The sequence below is a fragment of the Puma concolor genome, chromosome A3 (assembly GCF_028749965.1).
Source record: "Puma concolor isolate L17-30 chromosome A3, mPumCon1.1.hap2, whole genome shotgun sequence".
NCBI classification, from domain to species: domain Eukaryota; kingdom Metazoa; phylum Chordata; class Mammalia; order Carnivora; family Felidae; genus Puma; species Puma concolor.
The window spans coordinates 106,598,245-106,616,432 of NC_141669.1; the positions used below are offsets into that span (position 1 = coordinate 106,598,245).

The 18,188-nt window shown below is 38.8% G+C and overlaps 1 protein-coding gene across 3 annotated transcripts in view; it reads right to left on the reverse strand.

Moving 5' to 3' along the window:
- The window catches only part of PLCB1 (phospholipase C beta 1), a 704,439-nt gene that overhangs the window by 77,538 nt on the left and 608,713 nt on the right, over positions 1 to 18,188 (reverse strand). For all 3 annotated transcript variants that reach the window (XM_086701714.1, XM_086701716.1, XM_086701717.1), the window contains exons 28-31: positions 9,855 to 9,931; positions 9,657 to 9,746; positions 9,133 to 9,190; positions 8,443 to 8,529 (exon numbers count right to left, since the gene is read on the reverse strand). In XM_086701714.1, the coding sequence (XP_086557840.1) occupies positions 8,443 to 8,529; positions 9,133 to 9,190; positions 9,657 to 9,746; positions 9,855 to 9,931 (312 nt within the window). The remainder of the gene's footprint in view (positions 1 to 8,442; positions 8,530 to 9,132; positions 9,191 to 9,656; positions 9,747 to 9,854; positions 9,932 to 18,188) is intronic.

Consider the following 18,188-nt stretch of genomic DNA (forward strand, 5'->3'; position numbering starts at 1 on the left):
ATTTTTTTAAATAAGAAAATTTCTGAGTATTAAATATTAGTGTGAGGGTTTTGTAATGTGCCAACTTGGGTAGGCTGAACTACATTTCCCAAAGTTCCGTGTCTGTATTTTTCCAGGGTGAGTTACAAGGGAGACTTTCCCAAGAGTTGGAGGGCTGAGGAGGGAGGCAGCGACCATTCTGTAACACACACGTGTTGTTGTAGATCTGCTGATCTTTGCTGTGCTGTTGTAGATCTCCCTCCTCTTTGGGTTTTCCTTTAGTTGTTCTGACTCCTGGGTGTGTGTTTGTGTGTGTGTGTGTGTGTGTGTGTGTGTGCGCGTGCGCACGCGCAGCTCTGTGATAAAGAATCTCCTACAGGTTCTGCTTCTCCAGGTGAATCCCAACGAATAAAGATGTTAACTTATTCAAACATTTTAGAAGCACCATGTGGGGATTTTCTATTTCTGGTAATGGTTGGTTAGGCCACTTGGACCATCCTTCCCACTGAAAATGCCTAAAAAGGCTGGATGTGATATTAAAACTATATTCTTTAAAGAACCTAAGAGCCACAAAAATTGAAAGAACGATCAGGCCCAAACTGCAGGGACATCAAGCCTAGACAGGCAAGCCACTTTTGCCCTGAGGGCGTTTGCTAACACTGGAAATTTTGAATTCATCTTTTGAAAGCCTTGTAGGGTGGGGCCACAACTCCAAGCCTATGGCTTGTACAGAATGAGGAATCTCACAGGAAACTTTCCTTATAATAAGCCAGGCACACAGATTATTGATTTGAAAATAAACCAGGGGCACCTGGGTGGTTCAGTCAGTTGAGCATCTGACTCTTGATTTCAGCTCAGGTCATAATCTCACAGTCATGGGATTGAGCCCTGCATCAGGCTCTGTGTTGGGCATGGAGCCTGCTTAAGATTCTCTCCCTCCTTCTCTCTCTGCCTCTCCCTCCCTCTCTCTTTCTCAAAAACAAAACAAGCAAAAAACCAAACAGAACTTACAGAATTAAATAAAACACAAAAGCTGGAATTAAAAAACTGTGGAAAAGTGTAAGAGCAGTGTAAACAAAGAATTTGTGAATTCAAAAAAGGGCCAGAGAAAAATTGCCCACAGGGCAGCACAGAGATATGAAAAGATGGAAAATACTGAAGAGTTACAAATCTGAGGTGATGGAGTAAAAGGTCCATTTTATTTTATATATAAATAACACGATGGAAGCCATTTTTGCTGACACTATGGCTGAGTTTCTGCAGAACTGAGGAAAGTTATCCATTCGGTGACCTCAAACACATATTTAGACACATTTTAGAAAAACTGCACAGAATATAAGAAAAAAGTCCTAAATGCAATAAAAGGAGGAAAAATACAAGTTATTATCAAAAGAATTACACTGAGGCTAACAGCTTCTCAATAACAAGAGAAGCCAGAAGACAGTGGAATTTTATCTTCCATGCACTAAAAGCAAATAACTGTCAACCTAAAATACCCAGTGAAAGTATCATTTCAGAATGGAGGAAAATATAGACATTTTCAGATGAAAATGAAAACAAAGCCAAAAGCCTCAAAGAGTTTGCCACCTGTAGACTGTATAAAGGAACTTCTAAAGGTGTAGAAGGTAATGGTCCCAAATGGCCAGTCTGAGACATAAGACAGAATGCTGAACAAAAAAGTCTTGTGAATATGTAGATAAATCTAAATGAACACTGACTGTGTAACAAAGAATAAGAATGTCTCATTTGTTCAGAAATGTATAGAATTGTTAATACATTTCAAAAATAAATCAAAAGGAGACAGAGTTAAAACTGTTCTAGTGCTCTAGTATTGTGCAGGAGAGTCAACATAGCCAAGTTTTACATCAAGAAAATAATAAATAACTACATTTTTAAAAAGACAATTATTCACATTGTTACAAATGACAAAGAAGTTCCTTCCACAGATAAAAACAAAAAACAAACCATTGGGTGGGTCTACCAAGACTTGACAATGAGCAAAACATAGTCCACTGGCAGCCAGTTTACACTCTGTGGTCTGGCTTCCATGAGAGGGTCCAATGGGTGATGGCAGGGAGAATCCACATTTCCCCATCAAGTTGCAGAGGATCGGGGGACACACAAATGAATCGTGTAAGGAAGAAGCTTTTACTTTAAATCCCCTAGTCTCTTTCTCCCTGAACACTGGGAAGACAAGATTACAATCACTACATTGAGAGTTCTGTCTCAGGGCCCAGTGGTCGGTCTGAGAAGACTCACTTCACCCAGAAGGATGAGTCACTCACCCTGTTGGTTCTAAAGATGTCAGGGGAAATGAGGAAAATCAGTCTCTATTCCCCTGATAGAGGAAAAAAAAAAGGACCAGTAAGCTACATGATGAAATATTCTTTCTCTATAAATTAAAATGCCCTAAACTTCCTGGAATTCTCTCTTACTGATGAGCTCAATTAAAGCAGAAAACCTGTGTTCTAAGAAGCATCAAAGACAAATTAAGTGTCAGAGAAAAAGTAAATTCCACATTTATCGACTGTTTTATGAGGTTATGGAGATGGTTCATTAAAAAGTCCCCTCAAAAGACAATTCTTCTTATAACGAGAGCCGGTAGCTGCAAAGTGATCAATATACGTTGGAATATTTGCAGCAGATTCAAGGCAGCTCCTGATTAACGATGCTTCAACATGTTAAAATAAATCTTTCTGAAGTGTTCAAGAAAAAGGCAAGAGGTCCTTTTTATAATGCATCAGTTTAGACTTGAATGTGACCACAGAAGGTATGGTTTCTCTCTACCGGCAGTTGGGGTGTGAGTTGCTCCTATCACCTTTTGTACACATATACCCTTTTCCTATTGGCTTTGGCAACCTCAGGTATGGAAATCCCAAGGAAACCAATTATGTCACTGAGAGTTCAAAGACTGGCTGGGGTTTACTGCATCCCTCTTAAGAACTCTGAAGCTATAGATTTCATAAAAAGACACACCTTGAACAAAGCTGAAAATAGCATACACTTAGGGACTGAATGAAATGTTTCACTGCTAGGAAACAGGCAACTGAACATTTCTCCAGAATGTAGAACTCTACTGAAAAGGAGCTGAGTATTCTCTTTCAAGGACGTCTACTGTTGTTTGCAACTTAAGAAATTTCAGAGGGACCTATGTACAGGAATACACAGTGTAATTTTACATCAAATTGAGGGCCAAGCTATTTATCTATTGTATCAGTTGCCTCTAGAACTCACCTACTTCCATTTTCCCCAATGCCCTCAAAAATGAATACAAAAGAAATAGACTCATTGATCTCTTTTTTAGTGGGAAAAAAATGGACACTATATATGAAAAAGGCCTGGTACATGTCACAAAGTTGGATGTTCCAAAATAAACTTTCAAACTGTGGCTGGGCCAAATTTGGTTCCCTACCAAATACGTGCCAGTAGGATGGAAGTTCTTGGTCCGAGTATGGAAATGAAAGTTTTTTTTTGCTTAAAAATTTTTTTTACCATTTATTTATGTTTGAGAGAGAGCGACAGAGTACGAGCTGGGGAGGGGCAGAGAGAGAGAGGGAGAGACACAGAATCCAAAGCAGGCTCCAGACTCTGAGCTGTCAGCACAGAGCCTGATGCAAGGCTTGAACTCATGAACGACAAGATCATGACCTGAGCTGAAGTTGGCTGATTAATTGACTGAGCCACCTGGGCATCCCTGGAAATGAAATGGTTTTAATTGAGGCACATTGTCCTCTGACTGTTCTACTGGAAGGTGGGAATAATTTTAGGAACTTGAGTTGATACTTACAGATCATAAGCACGCGGTTGAGTAAAAGGTTAGAAGGTTGCACTCTGGGTTAATCTTCATATATAACTTGCTCTAAATCCAGTCAGAACTCCCTGCCATTGAAGAACTGTTGTCTTTCAGCAATTGGATTTTAAATTTCCTTTGTTAAAAAAAAATTGTTCAATTTTGAAGGAGTTGTTTGGTTATCACAGGCTTGAAAATTATGCAGCTTGTGATTGTGGTTCAGAATAGCTCAAAACAGTAATACCAGGAGAATATAGGAATGTAAATAGCTTCCTCCCTGTTTAGGAGGAGGTTAGGAACACTAAACACATTATTACATTAGTTAGAATAACTGGATGAAGAGGGACTAAATGATTATATTTGACGATATGGTGAAAGAAACTGACAAACAGGAAGAAATATGACGCCGTGTGGTGTATATTTTTGTTGTAAGCAAAAGATTAGCCATTATTGGTTTCTAGATAAAAAAACTACTTATTCCACTTTAAAATACTTGAAGAAGGAATCTGTTACCCTCAGTAACCCTTGGTGAACTTTGTCATGCTTTCTTCTTCATAGGAAGGTTGCAATTATCTTTAATATTACCTACTATAGAGTCAACTCAATTTCTTTGTCCAACATTCAGTGATGGAACAGCTCATAAATTTCTAGATGTCGTAAAATCATTCTACCTTCTCATCTTTCTAACCGAATGGAACTGACTCAGTTAACCTCTTTTATAAACACTGCTGGTCAAGTTTCATTCCCTTGAGTTACTGCACTTTCCATATTGTTTCTGCTTTTGTTACTTTCCTTCATATCTATGTCAAACTTCAAAGCTTCATACTGGATGTGAAGAGGGATTATTTCAAAGCTGGTGCTATCCTATTTCTGGTCCACATCCAGCAATTACAGGATCGTGAATGAATGCTATGTTGGCCTGGACTTTCACTTGCCTACATTTGCTGTCCTGTGCTTTGTTCTTTCTCCACACGACCTGCACTTGATCTTATTCACGTCACTATTTACTATTGCTCCTTCCTACCACGGACATTTCCTTTGATCAGCCATTGTGTCCTACAGTATTAACAGTCATGATTTCTTATTTTATTATTAAAGTCATGGTTCCGAAGCACAAAATTTATCAGCTCTGAAGAACATCCCTTAATAAATGCTTTAGTTTGACATGAAAACAAAAATCTCCAAGGGCAACCTTCAAATCCAGACGCAAGGTGGTCATAAGGGCAACGTGGATGAGAAGCAGAGATATCACTTGTTCCTATTTACAGTAAAAAATGAAGGCAACAGAAATAACAAGTGCTGGTGAGGTTTTGGAGAAAAAGGAATCCCCATGCACTGTTGGTGGGAATGCAAGTTGGTGCAGTCACTGTGGAAAATAGTATGGAGGTATCAGTATATCCACTACTGGGTATTTACCCAAAGAAAACAAAAACACTAGTTTGAAAAGATACATGCATGCTTCCCTATGTTTACTGCAGCATTATTTGCAATATGGAAATATTATAAGATATGGAAGCAATCCAAGTGTCTACCCATAGATGAATGGATTAAAAAAAGAGGTATATTTATATAATGGAATATTACTTGGCCATAAAAAAAAGAATGAGATCTTGCCATTTGCAACAACGTGGATGGAGCTAGAGAGAATTATGCTAAGTGAAATCAGTCAGACTAAGACAAATACAATATGATTTCACTCATATGTAGAATTTAAGAAATAAAACAAATGAATAAACAAAAAAGAGACAAAAACAAACATTAAATACAGCAAATAAATTGGTAGCTATTAGATGGTAGGTGGTTAGAGGGATGGATGAAATAAGTGAAGGGGATTAAGAAGTACATTTATCACGATGAGCACTAAGTAATGTATAAATTGTTAAATCATTATATTGTACACCTGAAACCAATATAACACTGCATGTTAATTATACTTGAATAAAAAATAAAAAAAAATACAATAAATAAATATAACACCTCCCAAAGCCCCTTCTTCATATATCATCACATTGGGAGTTAGGGCTTTGACATGTGAATTTTGGGAGGACACAGTTCAGTTCATAGCACTGTTCGATTCTGATTATTAGTTATATTTGGACAGACTAAACTGATCATGTGCAGACAGGCTCAGAATTTTGCAAAGAAAACAAAACAAAAGTGAAGGCGAAACAACTACTAAAAATTCATAGAAACACTTCAGATCTCTTGCTAAAAGTCCAAAAAAGAAATGGGAAATTGCTATAAATATGGCAGTGGCACACACAATTACCTACCTAACTGGTATTTCTATATCTTTGATAAGAAAACATCAGTTTTGTTCCGGTGCCTGTTGACTATGAAACTGAAGAGGAGCTGAACTCTCTCCACCCTTTTGAGCAAGCTTTAATACTCTAAGGCAATCGTGAAGATTACACTCTACTACCCATGACTGGTTTAGTAATGGGTATATGGTACAATCCTAGCCAATGAGGATAAAACTATTGGCAAGCTATAGGAAGCTTTTCCTTAATCTTATAAATAAAGGGCTATAAGATGAAGACATTACCTTTTTTTGCCTTTGAATGATTTATGTAATGTGATGCATGGAGCTATGGCAGTCATTTTAGGACTGTGGGTTTAAAGCTTAGGCATGAAAGGCAACAAACTGAGATGGCATGGTGCATTCTTTTTTTTTTTTTTTCTTTCTTTTTTCTTTTTTTTAATATATGAAATTTATTGTCAAATTGGTTTCCATACAACACCCAGTGCTCATCCCAAAAGATGCCCTCTTCAATACCCATCACCCACTCTCCCCTCCCTCCCACCCCCCATCAACCCTCAGTTTGTTCTCAGTTTTTAAGAGTCTCTTATGCTTTGGCTCTCTCCCACTCTAACCTCTTTTTTTTTTTTTTTCCTTTCCCTCCCCAATAGGTTTCTGTTAAAGTGCATTCTTGATGAGGTTGCTGAAGTATTCAATTAACCATTCCTCAGACTACAATACATCTGAACTTCCAGGAATATGACTTACTAAGGTTACTATTGTGTAAGCCAGTTTTAATTGGGTTTTCTGTAAAACTGCTGCAGAATTCACCCTGACAAGTTATCCAACAGTTATTCTTGTAACATTTACCTATGTCCAGTGCATAAGTTTAAAAGCGCTTTAATACCTACCAAAGTTGATTTTAATCCTGATGACCTAGAGCAGTGACTGAAAAGCCTCGTAGGGGTTTTTATACTGAGAGTTACAGAATTGAAACACATTTGTGATTGCATTGTATCTATGAGACAAGTATGAGACATTTTTGGACCAAAGACAAAAACAAAGTGAAATAAAACTCTATGGGAATAACCATATCTCACAAGAGAGATTTTCTTTTAGAAATATAAAAACTGGCTAATAAGAGATCAATCATAATCAACGTATATTATGTCAGTGTACAAAGTAATGACATGTTTGCTTTCAGACAGCATGGATTGAAAATGTATATATCTGAATATATCACCTGGGACTGATTATTAGGGTGTTAATGTGCCGCTTAAATTCCAGTTGGACCTGAATCTTTTGCTCCAAACATTATAAAAGATCCATCAGTGGATCAATGGAAGGTATAGCCATTTCTGAAATCATCTTAAAATTTATTATTAATGTATAATCAACCTAAGATGGTGGCTAAGAATATTTAAACTGTACATTTACGTGAAAAACAGAAAAATTAGCAGCATATTTAAGTAATTATTAATTCTCAGATTTTCATTACTGCTTCATCTATATTGCCAAGCCTAAAAACTTTAGGAGTTAAAAATATTAAATAAATCTCCTGTCTAATAAATACAAAAGGAGAAGGGCAGAAATAACCACAAGAATATATTTAGAACTAGCTAAAAAAATCTATAAAAAGTAAATTGATGAATGGACTATACAATGAAATGAAAATAACACTTCTGAGCTTTGCAGGTTTAAAGAGTACTTGTATGAAATAGCTGTACTTTTTAGAGTAGATATTTTAAATGCACATAGGAGAATAATAACACTGAAAAGCATATTTTTCACAAATACTCAGTGATGAATGAAAATATATGTAATGATCTAAAACCAAGATGCTCTTTGCCAACCTAAAAGTATTTGATTGACTGATAATCAAAGTTAATATTCATAAAACAATTGATTTTGACCAAACAATAAGCATAAGGTAATTTGAAAGAGGAGACATAATAAACTATTATTATTGGGGGAAAAAAAGATTTGTTTTTTTTCTGGTTTATGAGAACATTTTGTTGGATTAAAAACCAGGGTGATTTTGGTACAGGACACCCTCTGCTGGGCAGAGCCTGACATTACAATATTTTATCAGTACGCAAGAGGCTTGGCTAATTTCTCTAATTTTCTCTGTTCTGGCAGGGAGAGAGGCGAAGTGCTTCAAAAAATACCTGAACCATATCTCAGACCAATTGAAACCAAAATTTCAAGAGCTGGGTTCCAAGCAATTGCAACGTTTAAAGCTCACTGGGTGATAATAGACCTGTGTGGAATATTGCTATAGAAAGATCTTTACCATGGTTGAGGAAGATACATGAGTTTTACATGTAAGAACTGATCTGACACTGTGTGCAGGGTACATGACCTACAGAGGTTTTATTGTAATTAAATGGAGGAAAAGTGAAGTTACTGTGTTTTATTATTCGGTTCAGTTTACCTTGGGCTTTTCATCCAGGATCTGCTGACGGATCTCCTTGTGTTTCTCTACAAGTTTTTCTTGCCGTTTACTTTGTGCCTCTTCTAACTATAAGAAAGTTACAAAGAAAGTCATGTTCATCTAACATTAATAAGTGAATGTTTTTCAGAAAAAAGTGGAAAGCTTTTCAGATCGATGTCATACATTTAATTATCTCATATCTTGATCAAGAACTGCCCTTACAAGTATAGGAGACTGTTGGTAAGTGTCAGATCTGGGTGATGGGTACACAGGGTGGGGGTGAGGTGATCAATAGATTATGCTATTCTTATATTTTTGCTACAGTTTGAAAAGTTCCATGATACCAATTTTCAAACACTAATATGAAGAAGTGCTTTGGAGATTGCCGTCTTCCCTAACATTGATGACAGCTACAGGTTCTTTTGGGTGTCCCCTATTGATCCTGTGTTTCTTGGCTCCTCACTTTGAAAATGATTCTTGACACTTATCTTTAGATAAGCCTTTTTATACATAGGTTTGCAACTAAACTTGCAGAAACCTTGATTATGGAATGCCTGCTCTGTGAAACAGCTCTTCTGAGTGGTGGTGATAGATAGATACAAGGCCTGGCATTTTCCTCCAGAGGCTCACATTGTGCTTGCTGAACAATCATACGCGGTGTGCAAAGCAGAGAGAGATTAAGCGACATACCCTCTTGATGTACTGTACCACCTCCTGGATGTATGACCGGATCATCTCTGTCTTTTCCCTAAGAGCAAATGACAACTAGATCATTATATGAACTCATCCAGCATCAACAAAGAGGTGAGCTTCAGACTTCCAGATGAAAGTTTACAGAACTTTCAACATTCTTACTGCTGTGGCAAGAAAGGTACAATCTGCTAGCTCTGGACAAAAGTCAGGTTCTGCCCAAGGGCAAACTCTGTGTTCACTAAATGCTGGGAAGTTTGCCTGACAGCAGGGGAACTGAGGATTTGCTTTTTTCCTAAGGGACGCTCCTTACTCAATCTTTAAAAGGCCCTGGGTGCACCTCAGTCCATTATTGAAAGCCCTTTGAGTTCCCTGTTGAAAAATTTACAAAAGGGATCTTTTGAAAGGTTAATTAGAGGAGAAACATCACAAATGGGTCTTTGTATGTTTGAGAAGCTGTTATTCTAACAGAATAAAAGAATCCCCAGGTAAAAGTTGGAGGAGAAGGGGTTCTTTCTCCTTACTCTTCCATTTGACTTTTGTCTTTGGATTTAGCTTCTGTGATCTTCTCCTGCCTTTTTTTATCCATTTTCTTCTTTAATTCCTTCTTCTCCCTGAAGTCAAAATGGAAGTAAAAGAAAAAAAAAAAGACGAATCAAATGGCAATTTGTGTGTAACACATTTATAGGCACAAGCCCATTGTAAAGAGAATGCAGGCTTACTTCTCACAGATTTCTTTGAGCTTCTTCAGCTGATTGTTCTGACATTCTTCGGCAACATCCGTCAATTTCTGAATAAGCTGGGGGAAGAAAATGTGTTTACTGTTTTACACAATCATAAACAAAGACTCTCTCCCCTTGAGCCCCCAGACAACGGTATCTCTAGTTAGGAAATCTGTGACTGATGTTTAACAATAGTTAAAATTACCAAGCATCTCACAGGCAATGGGGAAGTCACTGAAAACCATCACATTATCTAAGTTTTAATATGAAAGTCTTCTTTGGATCCCTTTTGAATTAAACAGGATGCCTTAGACTATTGTGCTGGTTACTGCAGCTTGGCTCAGTGCAAAGACAACTAACAGTGGAGGGGTGGAAGGCTCAGGTTCCAGTCCTCATTCTGTGATATCAAAAATACCATTTGGGTCAATGATGCTACATTTTCTGAATCTACATTTTCTTGTAATAAATGGGATTATTAATGCCTTTGTCTCTTGGAGGTACAGTGAAGCTGAAAATAACACGAGTATGATACAAATGCAAGTTATAATCAACTGTGTATTTTAATTCTTGGTTTCCACCTAATTTATTGTTTTTTTTTAAATTTTTTCTTAATATTTATTTATTTTTGAGAGAGACCAAGTGTGAGCAGGGGAGGGGCAGAGAGAGAGAGAGAGAGAGAGAGAGAGAATCTGAAGCAGGTGCCAGGCTCCGAGCTGTCAGCACAGAGCCTGGTGTGGGGCTTGAACCCACAAATGGTTAGATCATGACCTGAGCCAAACTTGGACGCTTAACTGACTGAGTCACCCAGGCGCCCCCAGTCTGATTCATTGTTTAATTGCTTCAAGGACCATGAGTTGCCCATCTTAGAAATTGATGGCTGTGTCCTTGTGTGGGTAACTTCCAAAGAATGTCGGAAATTCTCTTCTATGGTATAGTGCCATCGAATTTTAACACATGCCATGAAAGCAATTAATTTATTGTCTTGCATTTATTATCAAACCAAGCTTCAAGAGGGCAGTGACTGTGTTTGTGTTTGCATATCCTTGGCCCTCTGCACAATTCCTAATATTTAGTAGGTGTTCAGTAAATACTTATCAGTTATATAAAGGTACATAAGTCCCATCTCTTTCTCTTTTCCACATGGAGAACCTATGGAAACTTTTGCGATTACTCAGACAGCGGTAGTAACTGGACTCAACCCTTCTTACTGGAGCACCACGTAGACAGTGTGGGCTTCCTATGAAAGACCCCACTGCTGTTCACCCATGATGGAGACTCTCAAATACAACTGGGTAAGTTGACCAATTTAACATAAGTGGTTACTGCCACAGTGATAAGGCAACATAATCAGAGTATGGCAAACTTTCGTCGACAATTTATGTATGTCTGGCACAGTTTGAAGAGTTTTAAATGTATTCGATTCCCATTTAATTCTAAGAACTGCACTGTGAGGCTATGCTTTTATCTTTGTTTTACATGTGAAGATCCTGACACCTGTGGATCAGGTTCTGGGCTCACAGACACAGAGGTGATAAGTGACAGAGCTGGGGACAAACCCAACAAATCAGGCTCGATGGCTTCCCCACTTCCCCACCTCTTTTCGTTATGATTTTAGGAATTGTTTTTGAAAAAAAATCCTTCTTAAGTAAGAGAATAAAACGTTAAAGGAGAAATTATCTTAGAGAATTACAATAAAGAAAGCACATTAACTTAACATTAATGTGAAATTTGATGCATTTGTCTGTGAAGTGGACTAAATCTGAACAACTATTAACTGGGACTTGGGCCAGCAGAAAACCTATTTGATCACTCAAAAGAGATTGCCTGATCATGACCATCACAATTAAAGAAATCATGAAGGGGCGCCTAGGTCCGTTAAGCGTCTGACTTCAGTTCAGGTCATGATCTGGAAGTTTGTGAGTTCGAGCCTTGCATGGGGCTCTGTGCTGACAGCTCAGAGCCTGGAGCCTGCTTTGGATTCTCTGTCTCCTACTATCTCTGCTCCTCCCCCACTCATGCTTTCTTTCTCAAAAATAAATAAACATTAAAAAAAGAAAGAAATCGTGACATATTACAGCTTTGTAGTACTATTTTTGAAACTCTCTAAATGTAAAATTCTGGTGTGCAAAGACTCTGGAAATTTCCTTGAGGATTCCGGCAATCCCGATTCTAGCTGAGAGTGTGCACTCAGCACCTTTCCTTCCCCAGAGCATCTTTCTTCTTTCTCATTCACCCTGAGGAGTTATAGAGGGTTATGCAAGGATCCCCAACCTTGGCTGCAATATCAGAATCACTCCTGGATAACTTCCTAAAAATGCAGATTCCAGGGCTCATGCCTATGCATATGGACTCCAAATGTCTCAGGGCAGGGCCTGGAAATCAGTATTTTCAAAACCTCCTCTGGTGATTTAGAAACTTTGCCAGATTTGGGAAGATGTCTGTGGCCTGTCCTCATTCTGCTCAACATGGCAAAACCTCTCAGCAACGCTTTTAAATTCAATGGCCCTCATACTTCTGTTTCCACTTTGTCATCTGGTGTATCATTCACCTGATCTCAGAATGTTATTTTCTTGGTTATGCCAGTATCTGCTCACATTTCCTGCTCTCCTTCCACCTCTTGCCCTCATCCTTAGCCACCTCACCATCCAGTCACTGAAGTCCCTGACCCTGAGATCCCACAGCCCATCTCCCCATCCAATTCTTTAAAAAAAAATTTTTAACATTTATTTTTGAGAGAAAGAGACAGAGCACAAGGTGGGGAGGGGCAGAGAGAGAGGGAGACAGAGAATCTGAAACAGGTTCCAGGCTCTGAGCTGTCAGCACAGAGCCTGATGCGGGGATCGAACTCACGGACCGCGAGATCATGATCTGAGCCAAAGTCGAACTCTTAACCTACTGAGCCACCCAGGTGCCCCTCTCCCCACCCAATTCTGACTTTTCTTTTGATTTGGTATCATACCTGACGCAATTGCCAGCCTGCACTCTCTCAAACTTCCACAGAAATTCCCTGGCTGCTGCGTCCGCTGGCCTCCTCCTTGTCCCTCCCTCAGACCATCTGCACTTGCTCTTTACTCTTCTCTTGAAAGAGTTCCCACCCCCTTGGCTCCCAGAACACGCACCTTTATCTAACTATTCATTTTAGCCACAGTCCAACAAATATTTATCAAGTACCCTAAATACATGTCACTATTCTACAAACTCTGGGCCAATGACCTGGCTTTCTAGATCTTGCTACTCAACATATAGATGACCAGCATGGACCAGCAGCATTGCCTGGGAACACAACAGAAATCCAAGGCCCTTGCCCAGATCAACTAAACCAAAGGTGGCATTTTAAACAAGATTCTCAGGAGATTTGTGTTCACATTACAATTTGAGAGGCATTGTCTAAATTACTGAGAATGATGGAGACAATTTAGAAGAAGCCCTCTGTTATGGACTGAAAGTTTGTGTCCCCCCCCCCCAAATTTGTATATTGAAATCCTAACTCCCAATGTGACCGACTGTATTAGGGGGTGGGGCTTTGGGAGGTGGTTAGGTCACGAAGTTTGAGAGCTCATGATAGGATTAGTGCTCTTATAAAAGAGATCCCACAGAGCTCTGTCACCCCTTCAGTCATGTGAGGACACAGTGAGAAGATGGCCATCTATGAACCAAGAAGTGGGCTTTCACCAGACACCAGGTCTGTAGCCTTAATCTTGGGCTTCCAGCCTTCAGAACTGTGAGAAAATACTCCTGAAACCAATACTGCACTGTATGTTAACTAACTAAAATTTAAAAGAGAGAGAGAGGGAGAGAGAGAGAGAGAGCTGTAAGAAATAAGTATTTTTGGGGGTGCCTGGGTAGCTCAGTTGGTTAATTGTCCAACTCTTGATTTCTGCTCAGGTCATGACCTCACAGTTTGTGGGTTTAAGCCCTGTGTCGGGCCCTGCACTGACAGCACAAAGCCTGCTTGGGATTCTCTCCCTCCCTGTCTCTCTGTCTCTCCCTCAAAAATAAATAAACATTAAGAAAAAAGAGAAATAAACATTCATTGTTTGAGCCATTTAATCCGTGGTAATTTGTTATAGCAGCTGAAAGAGACTAAGACATTCCCTTATATTCCCTCTTCTCTGTCTCAGATGATCTTTGGAACTTTATCTACATTCTCTTCATTACCCAAACTCAGCTTCTTCACTTCTGATGCAAGGATAACATTTCTTTCTTGGCATGGCTGTGAAAGCTGAGAGGAAAAACACGCATGTGAGTCCTACTAGACCACTTGGTAGCTTCCTAACTTGGTTTCCTCACCTTTCCTTCCAAGAGGAAGGTTCTTGCCCTGGTTTTCCAGACCTGATCTACCATTTCATTTTCTCCTCTCAAACTTCCTTCTGTGCTGGACACATCCCCTTTGCATAAAAACACATCTCTGTTTTCCTCACCCTCCCAGAACCCTGAAATTTTGTGCCATCTTGGACCTTCCTTTCATTTCTAACCCTAAGATGGAAGACCAATTACCGCTCCCAAAGCTTCGATGTCCCAGCTCCATATTTCAACTCCACCGTCTCACTTCCACTTCAACCACTGGAATTCACCTGATTTTGCTTTGAGATTACAAAAACTTTTTTGTTATTTATATTTACTGGCCATTTCTCAGGACATAGCTTTTATTATTCCAGAAATTTGAAAACTTTCTTAGTTCATAGTGACCTTAAGATCTTTGTAATTTTTTTCATGGTATCCTTAAGCTAAAAGAAATAAAAGGAGGGGCACCTGGGTGGCTCAGTCGTTTGAGCATCTGACTTCGGCTCAGGTCATGATCTCGCAGCTCGTGAGTCAAGCCCCGCGTCAGGCTGTGTGCTGACAGTTCAGAGACTGGAGCCTGCTTCAGATTCTGTATCTCTCTCTCTCTCTCTCTCTCTGCCCCTAACCCGCTCGCATTCTGTCTCTGTCTCTCTCAAAAATAAACATTAAAAAATAAATAAATAAATAAAAGGACAGTTCATTTGTGAAATAATTAGGTCCAATCTTAATAGTAGTACTTTTCACAGCGTCCAACAGATGTTGCTGTTTCCTTAAAAAATGTAAAATATACCACCAGTCCCCGATGAGTTCAACATGGTACCTCAATGCCTTTACCCACAGCTAGGGATGAAGACTCTATCCTATCCTTCTGACCAGTGTGTCAGCTGCCAACCACTCTCACACAAAACTCTCTTTCCTTAATTTATAGTATCTTCAGTAATTACCACAGTCGCTTTTTTGACTCTTCAGTTCATTTCAGCATTATCAACTGCCTTTGCCCCACTCTACCTGAGGATGGCTCACCAGCATCTCAACATTTTATAAGCAAGTTTAGGTTTTGTCTCTCATAGAAGATAGGTCATCGTATTTTCCCACTAATTATTATCATTCAGTTCAAAAGTGGACACTATGTTTGATTTCCTTCTTAGGTACTTTCCACATCTAGTGAGTCATGGAGATTTGTGAATTGTTCCTGTTACGATGTATCTCATGGCTTTGTGTGCATAGCATTCTGGTATAGATTTTCACTAACTCTGGTCTGGACTCAGTGAGAATTCCCTTCCTGCCCTCAGTCTCTCCCCAGTCTTTCCACTACATCCCAAATATTCTTCCTTTTCATATGTACCAAAGCCTTAACTGGCCCTCTTTCCTCAACTGCTCCAGCTCTAAATTTCCTGACCAGCATTCACCATATACAGATAAACTAGGCAGTATTTTGTTCTCAGAACTGTCCAGGCACACACCTGCTTCTATACTTTGTCTCATGTTATTCTTCGACCTTGATGATATTTCCATTTGAATGGGAGACAGCACGATGTAGAACATTCCCACGATTGTAGAAAGTTCCATTATACTGGGCTACTCTAACTGCTTCTGATAAGGGAGTGGGTACCAGCCAAGGTGTCTGCCTCTCTTTGCCTCTTCCCTTTGTAAACCAGCCTTCATTGATACACCCCTTTGATGGCCCAGATAACTCTAGGTTTTGACCCCTTACTGGCTTTCTATAAAATATCACTTACAAAAATAAATAAATGAATAAATAAATAAGTAAATAAATAAATAAATCACTTACAGATATTTACCTTTGTGTGTACATACTTTATTATCGCTCCCCAAAAGAATGCCACCACTGCAATCTCCTTTTCTTAATATTTTTTCTGGAACCCCAGACACTATACAAAATAGGTGCTCAGAAAATGTGACTGAAATCTTTTTTTAAAAAATTTGTTTATTTATTTATTTTGAGAGAGAGAGAGAGAGAGAGAGAGAGCACACGATGCCAGCAGGAGAGGGGCAGAGAGATAGGGAGAAAGCAAGAATCCCAAGCAGGCTCTGTGCTGTCAGTGGAGTCAGGTGCACAATTGACTGAGCCACATAGGCACCCCAAGAATGAATTCTTTTAAGTTTTAAAACCACACTGACACTGACATTGATGATAACAATGAAGCATCATGTCTAACGCCATGGACTGTCTTATTAGAAATACCATCAAAAAAAAAAATATATATATATATATATTTAACAAGCTAGGTTTTCTTTGGGAACAAACGCCTTATAGTGAAATGTTTTTTAAAACATGGCTTTTAGGGGCGCCTGGGTGGCGCAGTCTGTTGAGCGTCCGACTTCAGCCGGGTCACGATCTCGCGGTCCGTGAGTTCGAGCCCCGCGTCAGGCTCTGGGCTGATGGCTCGGAGCCTGGAGCCTGTTTCCGATTCTGTGCCTCCCTCTCTCTCTGCCCCTCCCCCATTCATGCTCTGTCTCTCTCTGTCCCAAAAATAAATAAAAACGTTGGAAAAAATTAAAAAAAAATAAATAAAAATAAAACATGGCTTTTGCATGCAACTAATGAAAACAATGTTTACATAGAATCAAAAAGAGTATGTAGTTATAAAACGACAACATCTCTGTGTTTAATATGGCAAATATGTAAATGTCTTTCCATCCTGCTCAGTTCCCCTTGGTCTTTCCCACTCTTCCATACTACAGACACCTCCCTGTAGCATTCTGCCCTTTCCAGCTATTTTCAAAAGACCATCACTCTCACTGTAATTCTGCCTTTTTGGCATTTACTGTTTTCATTTAATCTTCCTCTACTTAAGGTCCAGGAGGCAGAATGATTAATATTATGTCTTTGTTAATAATATGCCACTATTGTCAGACTCCCACAAAACTGGCAATGGGATATATATATATATATATATATATATATATATATATATATATAATATATACATATTATATATATAATATATACATATTATATATATATATATATATATATATAAATAATTTATCTCTTTCCTACACTAAAAAGAGAGTTGGGGTTTACCTATGGTTTTATCTACCCAACACTACTTCTCCAGGAAGAACTTCTGTTTTCTGAGAACTGGTTCTATGCCAGATCAGGTTCCCATGGGAGCTACTGTATTTTTTTTTTTTTACCCCCATCCCTTGGCCAAAGTAACTGGTCTAGGGGAGGCATTAATCCAAGCTGGACCAGTCATACCCTGACTTTAGCCACAGATGATTGGTCTAAGGTTGCAAGTTTGGTTGACCACATGACCCTAACAAGGCTTTTCCTCCAGATTTTTCCAACCTGCTATTGGAGAAAGAATAACTTAGAAGGGTTGGTGCCTATATTTTCTAAGAAGGGGAAGCCTATGTGCTGATGGAAAAGAATAGTGCTAATACACATTGAAAAGGAGGAGAGAGAGAGAAAGAGAGCGAGAGAAAAGGAGGGAGGGAGAAGGACACACAGAAGAACTGAGAGAAAAGGAGAGAAATACAGGTAGACAGACAGGCAGACAGAAATAGAAAGTTTTGCCAGTCGTTTCTGGCATCTAGTTCTCCATGCCTTCCCTTTCCCGGTGTGGATGGACAAACTTTTCTCATGTGATCTACTTTGTATCTTTCTTGTATATAAGTTAGTTCAATATTGATTTCTGTTACTTGCAACCAAGAGAATCCTGACAAAAAAAATAGAAATAGGAACCTCCAAATAAGATAAAGGAACCTCTCTGAGTATTGGGTCCAGGATTTCTATTGCATAAGATGTGAAAATAGGACCCAGAAGAGAGATTTTTCACACAATAATTGAAGTGTTTTTTTAACTAACCTAAGGTACGCTCATTTTTGGTGTATTTATTAGCAGATAGACTCTACTCACAGAACTGTTCAATCATGTATTAATCACAAAACTCACTGAAGATAGGAAAGAAGAAAAGATTAGTTTAGAATTCTTAGGGAAAAGAACCTAGAGAGTACATGGTTAAACTGAAATGCAGTAAACAACATTTAATTTTAACTTTTTATATGATTCTTTTTCCTGGC